Consider the following 25,169-nt stretch of genomic DNA (forward strand, 5'->3'; position numbering starts at 1 on the left):
TTGCGAAGCAGAATCAAAGTCCAGTTTCCACAATGGAACTGCAATTGACTGCTGGCCTCGCCTCGACAATGGCCGGATTTCCTTTAGACAATGTTATCAAAACTTCGCGGATTGTTTTTAGAGTAAATCAAGCATGTCAACTCGAACCGTCAAAAGCAGCCCAACACAAGTACTGACCTGGTGTCTGAACGGCACATCGCTTTCTTTTGCATGGTGGCCCCAAATGTCCGCGATCTTCTCACAGAAGCCATTGGCTAGCCCGTGTCCGCTGAAAAGATGAACATGTTCCTACTGCATCATTCTGCGCCAACTGAAGTTAGCGACAAGGTTGTTCGCAGTTCCAAATCACAAAACACAGCATCTGCTCAAACTACCGCTGGCCTTCGCCGTGCTCGGAGAGAATGTGGGCAGCTGGGGCTGTGACTGATTTCCTCTGGTTCTCTGCAACTTCCTGTTTCCAAGGGTCATCAAGCGCAATAATCTCGTTCACAGACTTCCTGGCTTTCCAGAGTGCTGCAAGTCTCGCCCGCCGAGCAAAAACCTGTGTTGGGTGATCAAAAGGGACTTTCCTCTGAGTGCTACGAAACTTAACTTATCTTTCCTGCAACAAAATGAGGAAGGGAGCTTTGGTTCGAAAGACGCGTGCAAGGAAATGCAGAAATAAATGAACAGACCAAAGTACTTTGTGAAACTGATACACTTATACTATAGCACCTCTCACTGCTTTGTGAATGACTGATGCATTATGACACTGAGTTACTCAGACCCAAGATAAAGGTATACCAAGTGTATGACCTCCCTGGTGGCTGTGTACCAGGTTACTATACCTCTGGAAGAGGCGCACAATGCTCAAACCTACTTCCTGTGTTGCAGAGCAAAGGATGCCCACCAACAGGAAATAAGACACTGTCATGAAGTATAAATAAGACATGGAGGCCACTGCAGTTTGACCTTGTTGCAGGACTTGTAAAGGTCAGGCAATGACTTCAATCACGTGGGGCAGACTATCTTCTCCTAGCCCGGCCTGCTCTTTTGGGTGACCAGGGAGGGTGGGAGCGCGTGGACTCGTATGGTTATGGCTGCTCCAAGTGGAGTTCATTACGAGTCTCTGGAATGGCAAAGGCATTTACATGCATCATGATGAAATGCAGCCTTAGCTCGAGGCCTTGACTTTGAGTCTGAAGCCCAGCACTGGGTACACTCTTCTCCTCTGGAAAACGTTTCATGAAAATGGACATCTTGTTTCGCTAGCGATTTAAAAAAAAAAAAAAAAAAAAAAAGAAGAACACTTGCCATGGGAATCAATGCTAATGATTTAAATTTCACCACTAAAAATATACATTCCTTTAAGAAAATGGAATTTCTGAATTACCCAAAAAAGTAATCGGCAATGTGTGAAAAAAGGGCTGCTCGCACTGAAGATGAATCCCTGTCTTCTCTGTTCCCAACAACAAAATTCCCTTCCTTGCGCCTCTTTTGGTTATGACCATTAAGGAAGAGTGAGACTGCCTGTCTCAGCCCTCCTCAAGCATCATGAACAGTAAGGGAAGAGATGTCATGGCGAGCGGCACTACGGGTATCTCCATCACAGTATATTGTTGTTCATGTCTCCAACTCCAGTTCACCCAAACAAGGCCATTTGGAAAAGAAAGGGCTGTTAGGCGAGGCAAGGTTTGGGGCTATGCCAAGGTGATAGAGCCAGAAACCAACATAAAAGAAGGGTTGTCTCCTCAAAGGAAGACCATTCAGGTGAAGGATTTTCACCAGCGTGCTTGGACAGCCAAGTGTCACAGTCCGGCATAGCTGGTGCAGGGGAATACTGCACGGTGTGCCGCTTTGCAGGCCGATAGGACAGCAGAGTGTTAGGGACCTGAACTAGTACACCGCCTTGTAACAGGGAACAACTAAACATCCCCTTCAGGTGCATGCTCTCATCGGCTGCCTGTCCTGAAAGCCAGAGCTGACCGGTGAACTCTAGGGGCCACCAAATCTAGACTATACATTAGAAACTGACTTTGGTCATGGCTTGAAGGTCTTGCCATGCCATGCTGGATCTTGGGCTCTGGAGTTAGTGGGCACTGCACCTCCTGAACTGTGTGCGCAAACGCACATTTTTTAAAGGTAATACTAAACCCAAGATCACGTCCTCTGATTAAGCACCAGTTCTCACTCAGGCCAAGCCGGAGACCAGAACTAGTTGCGACAGAAACACAGGAGATTATCCCAGCAAAAAGTAAAGCCCAACATTTCCAGTTCCATTCCCTAGGTCAGGGTTATACAAAGAGGTTATTTATACAAGCCCTGGCACAGCCAATCGACTAGGCTTTCTCTTTGAGCCTTAACTAAACATTAGAGAAAAAACAATGAAAAAGTCTTGCATTGTGTATATAATGCATCTAAGAAGTAAAGTCCTTGAAATGTGTGGTGAGTCAGCGTATTCTTGAGATGTAAAGTAGTGCCTTATGCACTGTAATAAAAGCATTCCATAGGAGTCGAAATGGTACATCCGCTAATTGCATGAGTAAGAGGGTAATACTTTTCTGCGCGGAGCCAAAAATAACTGTTTAATTTAAAAAATTGATAACAAAACACCAAGCTGGTAGTTGCGCTGTGAAGAAAGACCTCAAATGGCTATGGGCATGTCCTGCACGAAGATACCACTTTTTGGTGGGGGCATCCACTTAAAAGAAAATGTCATAGCCATAAAATGCAAGGATACTTCAAACAGTGTGAGAAATCGGTAAAGTGGTGAAGAAAACATTCCACTTCATAATGTAAGATCAACTTCCTTACAGCCCCAAGTGTGAGAGGAAATACAACCCAACTGGTTTCTATTCCCAGGTATAGCCTGACGTTCAGAGGAGGAAGCGGGTTTTCTGTCCACAAGCGGCTAGCCACAGGCCTTCTTGGAATCCCCAGTCCTTTCCGTTTCAGCCAACACAGAGCCTTAGATGTCAGCAGCACCCAGAAACCACCCGCAAACTGTAAAGGGGAGGCCTAGAAGTGTGAAATGCAACTAACTAAAACACATCTTCCATACAACAATGCCATTTACCCTCACTTGTAACATCATTTTGCCAGGATGGAAGTCTGGTGAAATCTGTGCAGGAAAAAAAATATCACACAGTCTCTGCGGTAATATCACAAAAGCAGATATGTCGATTCGGGTGCAAGCTCCCCCTGGTGGCCAGAACGGGGTAACCGGCCTTGACAGAATGTACATTACCAGGGGCCCGGTTTTAGGGGCGGTAGTAACAGACCTCCTACAGCCAGATAAGGAACGCTGTCACCTACCTATTCCGCGTTTTCTTTTGCAGGACGGGTCATACCAGGAGGAATCCTACTTTTGTGTACTAATGAATCCATGTTTTTAGCAGTTTTTGACGTCCTCATTTCACCGGGTGATTTCTGAGGACACAATGGGGGAGAAGCATTGAACATGCGTTTTGCATGCACTGTTTATTTTCCCGGGAAGGGAGCATTTGTTCCCGAATTTGGACTTCATCGGACACATGATGAGGACCACCGTGGTTGGTTAAATTCTCTTCGCGTGACAGAGGACAGCTCTTGGTCCTGGTCTCTCTAGCTGCAGTGACGGATGCCTTTACTGGCGGGAGGAAATCCCACTGAAAGGTCTTCCACGGCTGCAGACCTCATGCAAACGTTTCTTGATCTGCAGCACCATTGATCATGGAGTCCACTGCTAATGATGACCATGTCTTCACTGGCTGCAAGAAACACTGAAAATGTAACTGAGTCTGTAAAAATGCCACCTTCCTGCAGAAGAGCCCTTACATGCGGCGCACTGATGTGCAGGTGAGTTCTCCAACATAGCCTCAGGACACAGGTGCTTCTGCAAATATGCGTCCATACATCAAGAAGCCTCATGGCTATGTCTTACTACTCATCAGGAGAGACTGCGTTTGTGCACACGTTTTCCACACCTCTAAGAGAACCCTTCAGCATCCACTATGTGCTGCAGGATAGCTCATGAACATGTCGACCTGAACAACAGGCGAGTCTTACAACGGGCCTTCCAGAGCTGCAGGGGAGGCCATGAACAGGCCAGGCAGGACCTGAACTGCTGAAGAGCCTAACAACCTGCCTTCCAGAGCTGCAGGGGAGGCCATAAACAGGTCAGGCAGGACCTGAACTGCCAGAGAGCCCAAGAGCATGCCTTCGTGCCCTACAAGGGAGGCCATGAAGAGGTCAGGCAGGACCTGAACTGCTGGAGAGCCTAACATGACTTCCTGACCTGCCGGGGAGGCCATTAACAGGTCAGGCAGGACCTGAACTGCCAGAGCGCTTAACAACATGCCTCCCAGAGCTGCAGGGGAGATCATGAACAGGTCAGGCAGGGCCTGAACTGCTGGAGAGCCCAAGAGCATGTCTTCCTGACCTACAAGGGAGGCCATGAACAGGTCAGGTATGGCGCAAAGCGTTTCTAGCACTATCTCTATTGTTGGGAGGGTACTCTCCCCAACATGGTAAGGTGAGTGGGGTTATAACCCTGCCGTGGACCCTAAAGTCATGTTAATCTAGTGCGTTTGTTAGGCCTGTTCCTGGTATCCGAGGTCCAGAACATGCTATGGGACCTAGAGAGGCCCACTAAGCTTATCGTCAGTTGACATTGAACCATATCCATGCCCAGCGAGAACCACAAAGAGGTGGTGGCAGCATACTCCATTTTTCTTTAATTTATAGTGTGACCAAACATTTTTCTCTGTGTTTAGGAATGGAAAACCTACTGGTTCCTCTCATGTAAAGTTCTGCTGTAATGTGAAACCCTGAACTGGCATCCTGAATGCATATCAAATGCATGCAGTGGCGGCTGGCATCAATGGGAAGGGGGAGGGGCTGGTGTGCATGCTCAAATAAAAACAAATATATCAAAATAAACGGGCGTGCACACACATATACACTTAAAATATATTGGTTTTATAACCACATACCTGACAACAGGAACTCCTGCTCCAGACCTAGTCTCACTGCAGTCTGGTCACCAGGAAACTCCCTTGACCAATCAGGGCGCTGCTCTCACCACCTTGAGAGCAGCGCCCTGATTGGAGGAAGCGGCCTGTCTTGGCGCTTCACAGTGCTATTGACGCCTGCAGTTGCTCTAACCCAGCTGTTTCAAGACAGCTGGGTTAGAGGTTTCAAAGTGAGCATGTCTGGATGGCTATCGCAAGAGGGCCGGCCAAAAAGACATGCACACTTTGAAAAGTGCACATAGAACCCACCCTCCTCCCAGTCCCTGCTGCTGTCTTTAAGCAGCGCCCCGCCCCTGTCCTGACACTCATTCAAGATGGGAGGATGGAAAATAAAATAGTAATGGTAATTTCGGGGGCATTTAAGTGGGGCGACGCTCCTCTGCTCCAACGCAGGAGCAGCCCCTGAATGCATATATATATAAAATGAGTATGTAGCACATATAAACTAGTAGGACTGTGATACAGCAATCGTAGTACTGAGGCCACTGGTATCCATTTGAATGGCCCTGATTTTAGCATCACACAAGACTGAGGTTGATGGCAGCTTACTCCAAACAGTGGAAGCGCATTGCTGGCATTCCCGTATCTGGAGGGTGCAGACCAAGACAAGGAAGTGAGGGCAGAAGGAGACAGGGCACATTTACATATTCAATGAGGACCTTGTTAGCAAAGGGCTGATGATTCGTTCTTCCTGACCACTCCCCTTTAGTAGATGGTTGGGGTGAAGGCCTGGAGGACTGCTGCAACCCAAGAGGAGTGCTGCTGCACCGACCACCTCACTTATGACCCAAGCAAACCTTGGCTGCTGGCATATTCCCCACAGGCGCGGAAACGCTGCTTTGACAGCGAGAGCCCGGGTCAGATCCACCACACTGCCTGAACCTCTCTAATAACTAAAGGGTAAAATGTGGGGTTAGTGTGCACCAAGCACACGAGACTAAAAACATGCTTACAAGTCTGCCATGCACGGCAAGTCTTATTGCTGAGGGGTAAAGACACATTGAATTATGCTCCACATTTGAACTGTGAGAGTATTTGAGTCATCTGTACCTGCACCTAATCCTGCCTGAACAAACCCATAGTGTGTGGGAAACTGTAGATTTGTGATTTCAACCGTATCGCGAGTAAGGAGAATACTGGGAGGATACCAAGAAGAAGGGTCTCTTCACTGTTTAATGCAGCTACATCTGCAATCTTGTAGGTCTTTTCTACTGAACTGTGTAGTTTTTAGTTCTGCTGCATCACTAAAGAACAAGTTGCTCACCTTTGGTAACGCTCTTTGTGGTAGAGACTATCTAGCTGCAGATTCTTCACCTTTTGAATATTCCCCAGGTGCCAGACTGGATCCGGAAACTTTTTATCAGTACTTCTGTGTTGGAGGTGGCGCCTTGTAGCTCTGTACCAACGCTGTTCCATTGTGGAAATGACGGTGCAGGGCCTATATAGGTGTCACTACCACTTGTCAATTGCTTTTGAGACTGCTTGTGCCCCCACATGCAGAGCCCCAAAACCAAACTTGAAGACAGCGTGCAGATTCCTGGACTTGGAATCTTATTAATGGAGAAAGTCCAATCACAGAATGAGGAGGATGGGAGGGTCGATGAGGAATTTGTGGCTAGACAGACTCTCTACCAGAAAGAGATTACCGAAGGTAAGTAACTTGTCTTCTGATAGAGACTTATAGCTGCAGATTCCTCACCTTTTGAATACATTTAAAGCAGTACCTATTTGGAGGTGGGTCTGTGAGTGGACTCAAACTAGAAAGTCCTGCAGGGCCAAGCAGGAAAAATGCCCTTCTTGGCAAACTGACTGTCCAGAAAACAGGGCTTCATATGGCGGGGTATCCATGTTGCTGCCTCGCATATGTCTAGGACAGGAACTCCGTATGCTTACAAAATGGTAGCAGCTTGGGCCCTGGCAGAATGAGCAAGCAGTCCGTATGGAGGCTGCTTTTAGCCAAAGCTTAACAGATCTTAATGCAGAGCATGATGCAGTGGGGGATGGTTCTCTTCTGCACTGCCTTGCCTTTTTTGCTCTAGAGAAGCACACAAAGAGCTGATTTTTCAACCGTTGTTCTTTGGTATGATCTACGTTGAAGCTCAGTGCTCTTTTGGGGTCCAAGCTATGGAGCCTCTCCTACTTAGAGGTGTGAGGCTGGGTGATGGTTTGACCAGTGTGGAACGGCATCTCAACCTTCAGCAGGAAGAATGCCAGTAGAACCAGTTTACCTGGAAAGAAGGTAGTGTATGGTGAATTGACACAAAGAGCTTGAAACTCACTCACTCGCCATGCCGAGAGGATGGTGATGAGGAGCACAGTCTTAATGGTAGGGATCTGCAAGGGACAGCTGTGAAGTAGCTCAAATAGAGTGCACATCAAATTAGTCAGGAATGGACTATGGTCTTATAGGGGAATGGCAAGGGAGAAGGGGACTCATACTTTGAAGCACTTTCAAAAATCGCCTCACAGCTAGCGACTTAAATGAGGGCTGATTTGCCAACTGTAAGGACGAAAGATAACCTTTAACTGTGCAAAGAGAGAGAACAAACAGAATGTCAGACAACTCGGCCTAGAGGGGGCAATCTTTTGTGTGCTGCACCAAGCCACTAATTTGTCCCAACGACTGGCATTTACAGTTTTAGTTGAGGGACTGGCTAGATGACATCAACCAACTCCGGATGAAGGTTGAAGGTGTTCAACTGTCGTCGCTCAATCTCCAAGCATGAGGTGGAGTTCGAGAAGGCCCAGGTGCAGAACCATGTCCTGTCGCTGAAACAGCAGGTTCCAGGAGTTCTGGATACCATTCTCTCTGTGCCCTATCAGGAACCACAATGATGACTTGGGTCCTGTCTGCCCCTTGAGAGCCTGGGAGAGGAGTGGTATCAGCAGAAAGGCATACAGGAGTCTCGAGTTCCACTCGAGATGTAACGGATCTCCAAGCGAGAGAAGCCTTGGAAACTCTAATGTGCAGAAGTGCAGATATTGTGCGTTCTCGGCAGTGGTGAACAGATTGAGCCATAGTAGTTCTCATTTGCGGAAGAAACCTTGCACCATATCCGGAAGTGTGACGGATCCTTTCCCCCGGTCCCCAATCCCTCACGCCCACCGCCCGGATTGCCTCCTCTCCAGCGCTATCCCTTCCAGGACCCACAAACCCGAGGGATCTCCAAAGCGTCCGTGACAACGGAATCCCCGCCCCTCTCTCTCTTTCAGGGGCCAATCAGGAGTGACGAAGGAGTCGCCCGGTGCCCCGGAAGTCCCGCCCTCCTACACCCAGACGCCCACAGAAAAGGCGGATCCGAAGAGACTGGAGTGGTCGAAAGATCGTGGCAGGAACTCTCGGCTGGCGATAACGCGGAAAACGAAGACGGAAGCGGAGAACTCGAGGAGTGGTCGGAAGACTGGTGGAGTCCCACGGAGGTAGCTGAAGAGCGGCCGTAACTCGGAGGAGAGTTACGGCGGAGCGCGTGAGTACCTTCCACCAAACCCTCAGTCTGTTAAAGTACTCTTTGTACATACAAAACCCTCCCTTGTATATAACGTCCCTCTCTCTTCACAATCACATCCAGCCACCTTGTAAATTGTGTATAGCACCCTGCACCGTGTACCTAGCTTTGTCTCACGTACCTTTCCGAGCATTCTTCCTGTACCAACCCCTTGCCTTTCCCCTTCTTGCCCCTTTTCCCACACGGTCTGCTTCCTCCTCTTCACCTTTTGGTCTCGGGGACAGTATCATCACCTGAGTCCCTGCAGGACTAACGGCTCCTCTTTCGGTCCTCCGAGGAGCACCCGCCCTGTACACTGTCGCTGGTTGCAATCAAGAACGGAGACGTCCCGGAAGTACCGACCCCGACGAGGGACTCTTCCCCAGCTACCTCTACACCCTCACCCCGTGTAAACGGAACTTCTGTTCAATAAAACTACACTATAGCCCACTATATTTGGCCTCCTCGTCTGACTTTCCGGCCCGCAATACCCACACGCCGACAGGTGGTGTCAGAAGTGGGATTAGCTGGAGACATGGAGGCCGTACTACAAAGGATGGCTGACTCCCAGGAACAATTAGGGACATTGATGGAGCGCTTCCTGAAAACTGCCGAAAACGACCGTGGACAGCTCCACGACGTCCTGAAAGGACAGGGAGACACCCACGAACAAGCCATGGGAAAACTGACCACGGTCCTCGAGCAACAGAGACCCACAACCTCATTACCCTCGGTGGTCCTCCAGAAGTTCGTGCCGGGAGAAGACCCGGATTTCTTCTTTACGAATTTTGAGAGGTTAGCCCAGGCCGCGTCATGGCCTGTCGACCGTTGGGGTCATTACCTGGGGCCATTACTGACTGGCGACTTACAGGCCGCTTACCAACAAGCCAACGTGCAAGGCACCACTCCGTATGCGGATATCAAGACATGCATATTGGAACGATTAGGCATCGATGCAGAGGCCTACCGGGTGAGGTTACGTCAGGTCAAAGAAAGACCACAGGAGACTCCCCGAGCCCTGTCGTTCCGAATCAAGGACCTGACCTCTCGGTGGCTGAAACCCGAAACGTCCACTAAGGAGGAGATCTTAGAAAAGATACACCTAGAACAATTTCTCTCCTCTCTACACCCCGGTACCCAATGGTGGGTACGTCAGCATGCCCGCCTATCCTTGGATACAGCCGTGGAAATAGCAAGTGCCTACAGTCGAGCACAGGAGACCCCACGAGGCAAGGAGGAACATCCCCAGAAACCCCCTCTCACCACCGGCATCAGACCTCTCCGCCCTCTTCTACCTAAAAGACCAGTGATGACCCCTTTGTTTCCTACAGAGATGCCCACGCGACCTACCAACCCTGGACCCCAATGTTACGGGTGCGGGGGCTTTGGTCACATCGCTCGAATGTGCCCCCACAAAGAAGAACCCATGGAGATTGGTCTGGCCAGGAACTACGTTTGTTCCGTACCCGGTTCTGAACCGCCCTCCTTCCACCGACCCGTGACCATAAACGGACAAACCCTCACCTCTCTGGCAGACTCTGGATGTCGACAGAGCGTTCTCCGACCCCAGGTCCTGCAGACCCCAGTCGAACCCCCCTCAGGAACGGTCGCCATTCAATGTGTGCACGGCGATACGAAGAGATATCCCACCACCCACGTCCAAGTCCAACATCCAAAGGATCCGGGAAACACCCTCACCGTAGGGCTTATTCCCTCGCTTCCAGAAGAAGCCATATTGGGGAGTGACTATCCCGGTTTAACAGGGCTTCTTCAGGACTCCACGGATTCCCTCAACCAATGGTGGGAAGAAGCCCCCTTCCCTCAGGGGCTATCCTCTCCAACAACTCAACCCAAACTCCCGAAAACCAAAGCACAGAAAAAGAAGGAGAAAAGAGACTATGTCGACGTCTTCCCAGCGATCCCGGACGAACATCCATGGCAGACAGACCAGGAATTCCGAGCAGCTCAACAAGAAGACCCCGTCCTGCAGGAAGCCTGGGCTAAGGCATTAGAAAACGAGGATCCTCTTACCGTAGGTCCCTACTTCTACAAAAAACAGGGGTTATTATACCGAAAGGGAGGGGCACAACAAAAGGCCCAACTGTTGATCCCCGGTCCTTTCCGCGAGAAGGTCCTGTTTCTCGCCCATAGCCATCTTCTGGGCGGACATTTTGGTGATGAAAAAACCAGCCAAACCATTCTAGAGAGATTCTACTGGCCCGGGGTCCACCAACAAGTAAAAACATACTGCCGGGAGTGCCCGGTATGTCAAAAAAACAGCAGGTATCGACCCCCTCGGGTACCCCTACAACCTCTCCCTATCATTGACATCCCGTTTAGTAGAGTAGGGATGGACATCATAGGCCCCTTGTTGCCCTCTCGTAGTGGTTGTCGATATGCCCTGGTCCTCGTGGACTACGCCACAAGCTTCCCGGAAGCTTTGCCCCTACGACAACCTACTACCCAGAACATAGCGAAAGCCCTCATCTCCGTATTCTCCCGAGTAGGATTTCCCCGAGAGATCCTAACCGATCAGGGCACCCCCTTTGTATCAGCCTTAATGAAACAGGTCTGTTCACAACTGGGGATCAAACAAATCCGGACTTCGGCATACCACCCACAGACCGATGGGCTGGTGGAGCGTTACAATGCTACCTTGAAACAAGCGCTGAAGAAGTTATTGGGGTTGGAAGCCAAAAGGTGGGAAGATATGTTGCCCTTAGCGTTGTTCGCTATACGTTGCAAAACCCAGAGTAGCACCGGCTATTCGCCCTATGAGTTGCTATATGGACGGCCCCCACGTACCCTGTTAGACATGGCCCAGGAAGCCTGGGAAGCCGAACCCAACCGCACTCGCCCCCTCCCCGAGTACATAACCAACCTACAAACCCACTTGGCAATGATGAGAGACATCGTACACCAAAACCTGGAAAACGCCCAGAATAAACAGAAAGTACAGTATGACAAGGGGAAAAAAACCCGGAACTTCTCCGTAGGAGATTTGGTACTGTTGATGATGCCATCCTCCGATCATAAACTCCTAGGGCAGTGGCAGGGCCCGTATTCCGTACTTCGACAGATAACCCCTGTCACTTATGAGATAGAACTAGATCCTACACGAGCCACCAAACAGATCTTTCACGTAAATCTGCTAAAAAAGTGGGAAGGCCCCCGTCCCGTCCTCTCTACCACCATAGAACAGGTACCCCTTTCCTTTACCACCTGTATAGACTCGGGGCTACCACCCCAACACTGTCACGACCTCAAAAGACGCCTATACCCCTTACGTCACGTGTTCTCCTCGGTACCGGGTCATACGACCATCACCGAACACACCATACCCACGATACCCGGGAAGGTGGTCAGACAAAGGCCATACCGAGTCCCTGAAGCCCGTCGGGCGATTATAAAAGAGGAAACCGAACTCATGCTGCAGATGGGCATAATAGAACCCTCAGTAAGCGACTGGAATTCTCCAATCGTCCTCGTTACCAAACCCGACGGGTCAGTCAGATTTTGCATTGACTTCCGGGAAGTCAACAAAATTTCATCCTTTGACACGTATCCCCTGCCGCGCGTCGACGAGATGATCGAACGCATAGGGAAGGCACAATTCATCTCCACGCTAGACCTCTGTAAAGGGTATTGGCAGATACCCCTCAGGCAAGTGGACAGGAAGAAAACAGCGTTTTCTACCCCTGAGGGGTTGTACCAGTTCCTTGTTCTCCCGTTCGGCCTTCACGGGGCCCCCGCCACCTTTCAACGAGCCATGAACCACGTCTTAAGATCCCACACCCAGTATGCGGGGGCATACCTAGACGACATAATCATCTATAGTGATAGCTGGGAACAACACTTGGACCACCTTCACAAGGTCATCACCTCCCTGGGGTCATATGGCTTCACAATCAATCCCGCCAAAACCACCCTGGCTGCACAAACAGTACAATATCTGGGATACCTCCTGGGAGAGGGCCTCATCCGACCCCAATATACCAAAACCGAAGCCATCCGTTCCCTCCCCTTCCCGAAAACAAAAAAAGACCTCCGTGCGTTCCTAGGCCTCCTAGGGTATTATCGGAGGTTTGTACCCAATTTTTCACAAAGAGCAGCCCCTCTCACAGACCTATTAAAAAACTCCGCAGCCACGGAGACATTGCTCCAAAACCCAACACCCTTGTTATGGGAGGCCTTTTCCGACCTCAAACATGCTTTGACCTCTGGTCCCGTGCTCGTGAGCCCCGATTACACACAACCCTTCCTTTTGCAGACAGACGCCTCAGAACAGGGGTTGGGGGCAGTATTATCCCAAAAGGACCCGTTTGGTAACGAGAAACCCATTCTCTACCTCAGCCGGAAGTTATTTCCCCGAGAACGCAATTATGCTGTGGTAGAAAAAGAAGCCCTGGCTATTAAGTGGGCAGTTGAAAGTCTCCGCTACTACTTAGAGGGTCGTGAATTCACCATATACACCGACCATGCCCCTCTGGAATGGATGGCCCGAAACAAAGGACATAACGACCGGGTCCTTCTCTGGTTCCTTGCCCTACAACCCTATCGCTTCACCACAGTACACCGAAAAGGGGCAGACCAAGGGAACGCGGACTACCTGTCCCGTTATCCCGTGTCCTCAACCGGTACACGAAAGACACCTAGGGGAAGGGGATGTGACGGATCCTTTCCCCCGGTCCCCAATCCCTCACGCCCACCGCCCGGATTGCCTCCTCTCCCGCGCTATCCCACAAACCCGAGGGATCTCCAAAGCGTCCGTGATAACGGAATCCCCGCCCCTCTCTCTCTTTCAGGGGCCAATCAGGAGTGACGAAGGAGCGGAAGGAGTCGCCCGGTGCCCCGGAAGTCCCGCCCTCCTACAACCAGACGCCCACAGAAAAGGCGGATCCGAAGAGACTGGAGTGGTCGAAAGATCGTGGCAGGAACTCTCGGCTGGCGATAACGCGGAAAACGAAGACGGAAGCGGAGAACTCGAGGAGTGGTCGGAAGACTGGTGGAGTCCCACGGAGGTAGCTGAAGAGCGGCCGTAACTCGGAGGAGAGTTACGGCGGAGCGCGTGAGTACCTTCCACCAAACCCTCAGTCTGTTAAAGTACTCTTTGTACATACGAAACCCTCCCTTGTATATAACGTCCCTCTCTCTTCACAATCACATCCAGCCACCTTGTAAATTGTGTATAGCACCCTGCACCGTGTACCTAGCTTTGTCTCACGTACCTTTCCGAGCATTCTTCCTGTACCAACCCCTTGCCTTTCCCCTTCTTGCCCCTTTTCCCACACGGTCTGCTTCCTCCTCTTCACCTTTTGGTCTCGGGGACAGTATCATCACCTGAGTCCCTGCAGGACTAACGGCTCCTCTTTCTTTCTCTTTCGGTCCTCCGAGGAGCACCCGCCCTGTACACTGTCGCCGGTTGCAATCAAGAACGGAGACGTCCCGGAAGTACCGACCCCGACGACCGCGACGAGGGACTCTTCCCCAGCTACCTCTACACCCTCACCCCGTGTAAACGGAACTTCTGTTCAATAAAACTACACTATAGCCCACTATATTTGGCCTCCTCGTCTGACTTTCCGGCCCGCAATACCCACACGCCGACAGGAAGTAATTAACAATTCTGATCCACTGGTGCCTGAGCTTGCCTGCCTTGGCATTCAGAGATCCTGCCAGGTGGTTTACCATCAGGAAAACCGGTTTGTGGTCCAGCCATTTCCAGAGATGCAAGGCCGCCTAGCACAGGGTCTGCGACCCTACCTCGGTCTGTTTGTTGCAGTACCACATGGTAATGGTGTTGTTCGTGAACACGTGTACCAGCCTCCCTTTGATGGACGGCAAGAAGGCTTTCAACGGCAAGCAGATGCCCTCAGCTCCAAAAGGTTGATGTCCAGCCAAGAGTCTGACGGAGACCAAAGGACTCTGATCTGCACCTCTCCCAGATGGCTGCCCCATCCCAGAACAGATGCATCGGTCACCACTGCTAGCTCTGGGTGATGAAGAAAAAGAGGTTTGCCACAGACCCAATCACAGTCCAGCAACCACCACTGCAGAACTTTTGAAGTCCCCTCCAAAATTTGGATGTGGTCGGAGAGGTCCCCTTGATGTTGGGCAAAGTGGGACTTCAGATCCCACTGCAGAGCCCACATATTTCACATGGCGTGCTCGACCAGCAGGATGCAGGAGGCCATCAGTCCTAGCAGCCTCACAGTCTACCTCACTGAAATCCAAAACTGTGGCTATAAGATTGGGATCATAGCCTGACTGTCCTGGACTTTCTTTCCTTAGAGAAATGCACAAAACCGAACCTTTACCACAATGGCTCAGATGAAAGGGAGCATCTAAGGAGTCATATGTGAATTCAGCATGTTGATAGTGACCCAAAGATGACAGGAGGTTTGCGTTGTCTGCAGATGGCGGAAGAAATGCCTCAGGTGAGCCAGCCTTCAAAAACAAGTCAAAGAGGTAGGGGAAGACGGCTACCCTAGACCTCCGAAGATGAGCCTTGCCACCCCACCATCCCTTTCGTAAACACCAAGGGGCCTGGTGAGACCAAAAAGAGAACAGCGAACTGGAAATGCACCAGTCCTACCATAAACCGCCGGTAGCGTAGATGGGCCGGTAGGACAGGATTATGAACATATGCGCCCTGCAGGTCCAACGCCATGGTCCAGTCTACAGGGTCAAAGACAAGACCAAAACCAAGGTCACAGTGATCATCTTGCATTCCAGCTTTTGGAGGAAGACGTTGAGAGGGCACAGGTCTATTTTAGGCAGAAGGCCTCGATCTTGCTTGGGCACCAGAAAGTTGCAAGGATAACAACCACGGCCCACTTCTGGTGCCAGCACTCTCTCTATAGTCCCTTTGGCCAAAAGCGTGTGCACTTCCTGCTGCAAAATGGAAAGATGGTCCTCAGTCATGGGGGGTACAGTGGGAGGTGCGGCAGAGAAGAAATGAATGGGAGAACATATGCTCTGCAAACTATCTGCAGGACCCACATGTCCAAAGTGAAAGGCTGCCAACCAGGAAAGAATTGCTGGATTCTGCCTCCCACTCCGGTGGCCGTGCTCAATCAAGGGCATACTAAAGAGGTTTCGGAGGTTTAGCTGGTGGGGTCATTTGGTCTGGGTGGCATGCTGACCTTGGCCTCATGGGCAGTGGGCACCTTGGCCAGGAGTGCAAAATTGCTGGGTCCCCTCAGGGGGTTGGACAGCCTGGCAGTGAGAGGTGCCTAGTACAAACCCACAAAAGGAGCGTTGGAACTGGTGCAGCTGGTGACGAGGGGTGAAGAGGCCCAGCGAGAAGTAGCTCTACTCTCTTTAATTTGCTCGAGAGCAGGATTAGTCTTGTCCCAAACTGGCACTTCCCATCAAAGGGCATGTACATCAGGGAGGACTGGGCACTGCCAGAGAACACAGTTGATCGCAGCCAGCCAGGCAACACTGCTGCCAATTGCCCACCCAATGGAATCGGTGGCATCCAAACCACCACGAATCGTAAACTTGACCGAATCACGACCATCCTGAATTGCTTGAGCCAGGACAGGAACAAGGTCGTCGGGCAAACCAGGGAGGACTTGTGCCAATTAATCTCAAAGGGCATAGGAGTAGCACCCCAAAAATCATCTGGTGTTGACAGAGCAGAGAGCCAGGTTAGTGGAGGAAAAGACCCTCTTGTTGAATGTATCCACCTGCTTAGATTCCCTGTCAGGGGAGAGTGGTAGGAAACGTGTTCAGATTAGATCAACTCATGGAGGCCTGAACCACGAGGCTGTCTGGTGAAGGGTGCTGCAACAGGAAAGCAGGGCTGCTCAGAGCAGTAAAATGGTGCCTGCCAATCTGTTGGTTGAAATTGGACCCAAAGCAAGGTTTGGCTCAGGCCCCTAATAAAGTGATTTTCGCACCGTGAGGGGCTCGAGTTAAGAAGCGGAACTCTCCGTATTGCTACCGACCCGGTGTACTTCTTTATGTCAATAAGAGCTTAAGGTTCCTGAAACTTTGGCTTTAATTTACTGAACAGGGTGCCTTTGAAGACGTGTGATATTTAAACAAACAAAATATCTGTCAAGATTTATTATTGCTATTGGGAACTGTATATGTTTTTTCCTGAAGAAGGTGACGCCTATATATTTTCGCCCACCGAAACGCGTCAAGATGCAATGAGAAGAAAAGTCTACTTTAATCTTTATGAACAACTGTACTAGATCTGATTTATGAAGTATTGTTTGGGAAGATTACAATTGATTTATTTGTGATTAAGTAGTAATATTCTATGATCTGGAATCGTTTTTCCTACTTGGTTTCCCAATTGTTTTAGCTGCATATGTTTTTATTGTGCTTAGGCCATTTTTTAATGATTTTCTGCTGTATGTAGTTCAGAGAATAAATATTTAGACAATAGTTTTTTATATAAAATGTGTGATGTGTACCATATTTAGATACTTGTATTTCTATTAATTAAATCTGTATCTTTTTAATACTATAGCTATCTTGGAATCATATTGTCTCTTTGTCCACTGTTATCACATTGGTGAGTTGAGGTTCCATGTTGAAGTGTGGTATGATAAGTGTGGATTGACCCAAAGGGGGTTTGTCATTGACTTACGTTGTATTACCACAACCGGCCCCATCGGTCCGTCAAGACGCTTCATCTGGTGCATTACAGACGCAAAAGTGTTAAAAGTTATGTTAATAGTATTATAAAGAACTATAGTAGTCCGTAGCGGCATCGCTATTAGATTTATAGCTGTGTCAATTGAGGTTGTTACATTGTAATACAATGTCGTAAAATAATATGTATAATATGTATAACTCCCATTGCCCTAAGGGCTGTGTAAGCTAAAGTGAAAATTTGGAGAGGAATTTCCTTTTCCTGAATACTCAGAAAGAATCAATAGTTCACGTGGTGGGCTTATGTATTTTGATACAAGTTTCCTTAAGTAAGAATGGCTAGGAGCAGTTTACAGGCACTACCCTCATTGTAGTTGTTACAGACAACAAAATAGCATTTGCTGATGTAGGTCTTCTGTCTCTCTCCACCGTAGTGTTTCAGTAATTGGATGGCTTCACGTGTCCAAAGTCTTCACTTGACTCATGCTCACAGTTCAAGAAGTAGTTGAATTTCACAGTGCAAAAAAATAGTGTTATCCAGTAAAATTGTATGTCAACACGTGCCTGTTGAGGAATGAACCAAGAAATGTGGTATTCCAGTTTCGCAGATCTCTCTTGAGTCTCTTCGGAGCAGAGAAAGCTTGCTGAAATATATTTTTTTTAAATCGTAATTCAGAAAATACAGGTAGTCGCAGCAAACCGAGTGTGCCTTGTGCTCAAGGGCGTAGGCAGGTTTGTGTGCGAAGCGCCTACGTAATGTACTTGGCACCCCGCCACTTCACACTGGTTCATAGTGGATTTGTATTAAAGAGCTGCAGTGCAGTGTGACAATACACCCACTTCAAGAACCTCTTCATTCCCTACAGCGTTAATTTGGCAGTCTCCTAACTCCTCGTGAGTTGCTGGCACTTTCAATTCTTTAAAAAAATCTTGATTCTCTTGAATGCTTTTGCATTCTTTGCACCTTTACCCCTTTCTAAGCAGATCAACTAATTCTTATCAATTCTCTGCAAATTCCATATGCTATATTGGTACCAGATTGGAGAGAGCTGCAAGAAATACCAAGCAAACAAGACGTGATCTGTGACGGGAACAGTGGTCCACTAGGACAGGGAATTACTTCCTAGGGCAGAGACAGACATTCTCAAGTGCAGGCATTGCAGTATCCGAGGCAGGCACATTTCCCTCTCTGCGCTATATATTCCAAGATTACTGTTCGGGTTAAGGTGCAAATGTGCTGCACCATCTATGTCTTACCCTGAAACAAGTGTTTTATAGGATTGGAAACGCATTTTCCAACAAACACAGTAAATGTGTGTGGGATAGGTGAATGGAGGTGGTACATTTATTCCGGCCTTTTTATTTAAGCTAAGTGCACAAACTACTGGGAGGGGTTCAGAACACCCACATAGTTACATTTTTATGGAGTTAACCATATTGCACATGGCTGCCTGAGGTATATTGTCTCTTCCTGATCCCTTACCTCCTTGTCACGGTTAAGGACCATCATGATTCCCCATAACAAGCTATTTTTACTAACAAAACAGGGGCCACTTTCCTTGCATTAGGTCCCATGGTAGGCTTGCTATACCACCTGCAGTGGTCCATTTTACTGAATAGAAGAGCGATGATGGCTTTCATGGTGTGGAGGGCCAGGGTGGGGAAACGTGAGGAGGTCTGGAAACTGGATTGTAATATCTTAGTACTGCTTTGGATTCCGCTGTAATACGTTGATAGAAGACCCACATATACCTTTTGTCCTGCATGGACGTATCAGTAGAGCATTCGTTTGCTGATATCCAGATTTAAAGCGGATGCGGCTGGTTGTGGAGCTTGTTAAGCAGCAATGCCAGACTTGTGCATTGTCGAAAGAAAACAAAAAAAGCGCTCATGCTAGTCCAGCAACTCAAGTAGGGGTGGCTGAACCATCGCACTTCAACGGTGCTGGGTCAATAGCTGTACAGCGCTCCCAGGCTCCGAGTGCTGGCACTCCTTGCGCACCATTCGGATTAGCTTTATTCTTTCCCGTACTATCTGGCTCCTTGTCCTTTATGTGTTCAGCTGTATGGGTTCTTATACAATGCAAAGCTAGCAGGACAACGATTTGCATGCTTTATTATACACGCTCTCATTACTTTAGTAACTCACTGAACAGCACACCATTGCCATAAAGCGGTACCAAATACGTGAACTCTCAAGGCAACAGCAAATACAGTCTTTCCAAAGAGTGATCATCCAATTGCCCCAGGACCAGTTGGTGTCACTATTGGTGTTGTCGGCACTGCATTCACTATGTAATGCACACCACACAAACTCAGATGGATATCACAACCATTAGTGCTAATGGGGGGCATGCCTTTATTTTTTATTATTATTTTATTTAAGGCTTTTGCAATTAAAAATAAACCCGGGGGCGTGGCTAACCGCCGACGGGAATGGCTGCTCGGTAGCTCTGCTCCGGAGCGCCACTCCCAAACCATCCTGAAATCCTCGATTCCCTCTGGCCTGATTTTCGCCCTGGTGCCCTCGGGGGGCCGCGGTTGTGCCCAGTGTCATCCTGGTCAAGTTTGGGGTGAATCGGTGAACCTGCCTCGGGCGAGCTCCCTGGACCGGGCCCTCGCTGGGTGCCCTGCCACTGAAGGTGCTGTGGCGCGGTGGGCTCGCGACACGCAAGACCGCGGCTTTGGCCTGTCCTTACGGAGCTCCATGAATTCATAGTCAGCGGCCCAGCTGATGCGGCGCTTCAATTGGTGGATGACGCTAGCAGCAGAGACTTTCCCGGTGGCCCTGGGAGGGACGGGGGCGGATTGATTGCTGCATGCGACTCCAGAGTTGATTTCAGTAACGCGCTGAGGGCGGCCTGCGCACTTGGGCCGGAGAAGTTCTTGAGGCCTGTGCATGCTCTCTGGGGGCTAGACTGTGGTGGGCCCCCAATATTGCTCAAGGACTACGATGGCCCCGGGAGCCGACACTCCGTGCTGTCTAGGAGTGCCGGTCGAGACCTGGAGTGCGCATCGCTGTGCTGCTGCTCCCGCTGGGGCACCGCGGCCTGGAGAGAGGTATCAGAAGCGGCGGCGGCGGCCTGGTATGTGGTGCGTGAGATCGGACCAGGGGCGACCCCGGGGTGCGGCTGAGATCGGCCCTGGCGACGGAGTGCGGCCTCCGGGAATAATACCATTTGCAGCCCACTACGTCAGAGGGATGGCCTCGGGACCCGGTGCCTGACTACTGCCCCCCAGGGAACTACACCCGATCCAGGCACTGACTGAAGTGACCTGGAATGGACACGGCCTGATCGCTGTATACTGCTTGGATATCCTGCCCGATGGAGCCATCCTGGGAGACCCCGGTGGCCTCGTAGTACGCCCTTCTAGCAGGGGCGTTTTGGTGCTTGTGGGTGACGGAGACTGTTCCTGCGCTGAATTATTGCTGCCTCCGTTCCGCCGTGAGGAAGTACAGCTGCCCAGGGACGTTGTGAGATCCCCATGGTTGGTTGGGATGCACGAGGCTGGCGAGTGGAGCGGTGGCCTTGACTGCTAAGGCCTGCTTCAGTGTTGGCTGTCTACCACCAAGAGACTTGTGTGCGAGGTCTCCGTTGCGGAGCTCACGGTGAAGCGGGACCCGTCATATACCCCTCGGTGAGGGGTGCTCACGGCAAAAACCGTCAGGCCGGGTGCAACTCTTCACTGCAGGCGGCGTGGAGTAGCTGTTGCGCCCTGACTCCGAGTGGGGCTGTGGAGATAGGAACCATGGCCACCGGGCGTTCAAATCGGACACCGGCCCAATCCAAGCTGGACAAATTTGCTTGGCAGAAACAACAGGCCGAAGACCAAGTGGAGACACCAACCCCAGGTGACGCGACGGAACCCTCGAATAAGGTTCTCCTCGTGGCAATCACAGCGATACGGACCTCCCTCGAGGTGAGAATCGACACCGTCGCCACTGATGTGGCGCTAATCCGAGAAGACATGAAGAAAGTATTGGAGAGAGTGGCCAGAGTAGAGAGCACCACAAAGGAACTGGTCGGTGACACCGCCCTGCTCAAGAGCCAAGTTACTGAACTGCAAGCTTCCCACGAGGCTATGGCCTTGCAGTTGGACGACTACGAAGGGAGAATGCGGCGCAACAACGTCCGCATTATTGGTGTGCCGGAACGCGCAGAGGGACAGGCAGCGGACCTTTTCGTCGAGGAACTGGTCCTTAAACATCTTCAACCCAGGGGCCTCTCCAAATGCTTCACAATCGAAAGAGCTCACGGGGTGCCGGGGGGCTGTCCAAAGCCGGGTGCGCCACCTCGTCCTCTCCTTGCTCGTGTGTTTAACTTCCGAGACCGGGATGTAATACTCCAGACGGCGAGGGCTGCCCCACCACTTACCTTTGAGAATAGCAAGATCATGTTCTTCCGAGACTTTACTCTGCGAGTGCAGAAGCAGCGCCGTGGCTTCTTGGGCGTAAAGCGGGCCCTCAGAGATCAAGAAATCAAATACGCCATGATGTTTCCTGCCAAGCTGCGAGTGGAAGCCACTGGGAAATCGTGGTCTCTCCACCCGCCCGAAGAAGCCTGGGACTGGCTGGAAGGCTGGCGCACGTTCGAGAGGAAGACAAACAAGCATTGGCATAGCCAATAGGTCTCGCCTTTGGGACCTTATAAGTGTTTAGTCATGCCACAGTTGATGTTGTTGCACCAAGGATATTGTGCTGCATAACTAAATAAATACTTATAAGGCCCCAAAAGCGAGACCTATTGGCTATGCTAATGCTTGTTAGTTTTGCCTGCTGCTCCATAGTTAGCAGAGCTTGTCCTTGAGATCTACATTATACAGGAAACCTCGCCCTGGAAAGCTGGCCACGTGTGCATTCAACGGGTGTTGCTGCTCTGAGGATTCTCTTTTTACATCAACTACAGCTTAGCCCTGCTGCTCTGGTGTCAATCAATCAATCAGTGACATTTATAGAGCGCACTACATACCCGTAGGGTCTCAAGGCGCTGGGGGTGGGGGGGTGCCGCTACTGCTCGAACAGCCATGTCTTCAGCTTCTTCCTGAAGGAGAGGTTGTCTTGGGTCAGGCGCAGGTCGGTCGGGAGGGAGTTCCAGGTCTTGGCGGCCAGGTAGGAGAAGGACCTTCCTCCTGTGGTCGCTCTTCGGATGCGGGGGACGGCGGCGAGGGCGAGGTTGGCTGATCGGAGGTGGCGTTTGGGAGCGTAGAAGTTGACTCGGCTGTTGAGGTAGCTCGGGCCTTGGTCGTGTAGCGCTTTGTGTGCGTGGGTGAGGAGGCGGAAGGTGATTCTTTTGTTGACGGGGAGCCAGTGAAGGTCTCTCAGATGTCCGGAGATGTGGCTGGTTCGTGGGATGTCGAGGATGAGTCTGGCTGAGGCGTTCTGGATCCGCTGGAGTCTCTTCTGGAGCTTGGCGGTGGTACCGGCGTAGAGGGCGTTGCCGTAGTCCAGTCGGCTGGTGATGAGGGCCTGGGTGACGGTCCTCCTGGTCTCGGTGGGGATCCACCAGAAGATCTTCCGTAGCATGCGTAGGATGTTGAAGCACGCCGAGGAGACGGCGTTGACTTGCCTGGTCATGAGAGGGAGGAGTCCAGGATGAAGCCCAGGTTGCGTGCATGGTCTGTCGGTTTGAGTGCGGTGCCCAGGGCGGGAGGCCACCAGGAGTCGTCCCAGGCGGAGGGTGAGGAGCCCAGGATGAGGACCTCCGTCTTGTCCGAGTTCAGCTTCAGGCGGCTGGTCGTCATCCACTCGGCTACGTCCTTCATCCCTTCGTGTAGGTTGGCTCTGGCGGCGGCGGGGTCGTTGGTCAGGGAGAGGATCAGCTGGGTGTCGTCGGCGTAGGAGATTATGTTGAGGTGGTGTTGCCGTGCGATGGCCGCGAGGGGACTCATGTAGACGTTGAAGAGGGTGGGGCTCAGCGAGGATCCTTGAGGGACGCCGCAGATGACATCGGTGGCCTCTGACTTGTACGGTGGTAGACGGACTTTCTGTGTTCTTCCGTCGAGGAAGGAGATGATCCATTCCAGCGCCTTGTCCTGGATTCCGACATTGCTGAGGCGCTGTACTAGGGTGCGGTGGCAGACAGTGTCGAATGCTGCGGAGAGGTCTAGGAGGATGAGGGCCGCTGTTTCTCCGTTGTCCATCAGGGCTCGAATGTCATCGGTGGCGGCGATGAGGGCGGTCTCGGTGCTGTGATTGGCTCGGAAGCCGGACTGTGAGGGGTCGAGGGATCCATTTGTTTCGAGGAAGGCGGCCAACTGCTTGTTGACGGTCTTCTCGATGACTTTGGCTGGAAACGGGAGGAGCGAGATGGGGCGGTAGTTCTTGAGTTCGGTGGGGTCCGCTGTGGGTTTCTTGAGTAGCTCGCTGAGTTCGGCGTGCTTCCAGCTCTCAGGGAAGGTGGCGGTGTCGAAGGATGTGTTGATGATGTCTCGCAGGTGGGGTGCGATGACAGCGTCAGCCTTGTTGAAGACGTGATGAGGGCAGGGGTCGGTCGGTGATCCGGAGTGGATGGAGTTCATCGTGCGGATGGTGTCTTCGGTGCTGATCGGAGTCCAGGCTTGGAGGGTGGTGGTGAGGGGTGGTTGTTCGGTCTTGGTGTGCGTTGGTTGGTTGCTGAAGCTGTTGTGTATGTCCGCGATCTTGTTGTGGAAGTATGAGGCGAGGGAGTTGCAGAGGTCTTGCGATGGGGTGATGTCGTTGTTTTCTGCGCTGGGGTTGGAGAGCTCTTTCACGATGTTGAAGAGTTCCTTGCAGTTGTGTGCGTTGTTGTCCAGCCGGTCCTTGAAAGCAGTTTTCTTGGCGGCGCGGATCAGCTGGTGTTGTTTCCGGGTGGCCAGCTTGAAGGTGGTCCTGTTGTCCGGTGTGGGATCCCTTCTCCAGACTTTCTCGAGGGCTCGGCAGTTCTTCTTGGAGCTCTTGAGTTCGTCGGTGAACCACGGGGCTTTCTTGCTGCCGGGTCTGCTGGGCGGGGTCCTCAGCGGGGCGAGTTCGTCCGCGCAGTTGCTGATCCACTGTGTGAGGTTGTTGGCGGCCTGGCTGGGGTTCGCTGAGCTGGCAGGGGGGTGCTGGCTCAGGGAGGTGGCGAGCTGGTCTGCTGTGATCTTGTTCCAGCTTCTGCGGGCGGCCTGTTGCTGGTGGTGGTGGGTCGTCGTTCTCTTGAAGGTGAAGTGGACGCAGCTGTGGTCCGTCCATTGGAGCTCTGTGGCGTGGCTGAAGACGATGTCTTTGCAGGATGAGAAGACGGCGTCGAGTGTGTGTCCGGCGAGGTGGGTGGGGGTGGATACCAGCTGCTTGAGTCCAAGATTGTTGTCACATGTATGTTTATTTAACAAAGGGCTCGGCATACATCTGAGATCTTTAGAATGGAGGACTGGCACACCTGGGTCTTTCTCCCACCTATCCAATGAAGGCTGACGGGGAAGGCTCATTGGAAGGCTTGAGGCTGTGGTACTATTGTAGGGGTTTCACAGTGTACAGAACTATTTGTTAATGGCCTCACAGCATCCTGGTGATTCATCATTTAAACCATTCATCTCAGCGGGAAGTGCTGGCAGTAAGGACATCAAGGATTTTACACACACTTTCTGAAATTTGAATTAGTCATCTAGTTGTAGCCATTCACGTGTTGCTCTGGGCTCTCTTAATAGAGGCAAATGTTGTTGTCTCTCTGGGTCACATTCAGTATGTTAGATTTGTGTTAGATTAAACTGTATGCCCAACGTGCATATCTTTGTAGACATGAGTGAAATCCGACCCACTGAAGGCCAGCCCTTTGGCTGTATATCAGACCTGTGTTCCCCGAGTCCACTCCTCCCCAATGTTTTACATAGGGTGTGAGGAAGCATCAAATCCCTGACAGAGGCATCAGAGTATTAGTGAGCTCTCTGCAGTTCATGGTCATGAAAGTAGGGGAAGTCTTCATTGTTTGATCTTGAATGCAAACTGGTGCTAAAGTAAATAAGGAGCGCCAAGTCTTTTGAAGGAGGTGGAGGGGTTTGGACAAGGGTATTTCTTTTAGCTCACTCACTTCACTACCCAAACAGCCTGGGTGGGGAAATGGAAGGGGCACGGCAAAGGAGAT

At 50.9% G+C, this 25,169-nt stretch overlaps 1 protein-coding gene across 4 annotated transcripts in view; it reads right to left on the minus strand.

Annotated features, from left to right (window-relative positions):
• SH3BP2 (SH3 domain binding protein 2) overlaps nt 1-25,169 on the minus strand; it is a 300,470-nt gene that overhangs the window by 136,602 nt on the left and 138,699 nt on the right. The window contains exon 1 of one of the 4 annotated variants that reach the window (XM_085642524.1): nt 178-573. The exons of the other annotated variants lie outside the window; for them this stretch is intronic. Coding sequence (XP_085498650.1) covers nt 178-251 — 74 coding nt within the window. The 5' untranslated portion in view covers nt 252-573. Of the gene's footprint in view, nt 1-177; nt 574-25,169 lie in introns of those variants that run through there. 4 annotated transcript variants of the gene reach the window in all.

The sequence above is a fragment of the Triturus cristatus genome, chromosome 2_2 (assembly GCF_964204655.1).
Source record: "Triturus cristatus chromosome 2_2, aTriCri1.1, whole genome shotgun sequence".
NCBI lineage: Eukaryota > Metazoa > Chordata > Amphibia > Caudata > Salamandridae > Triturus > Triturus cristatus.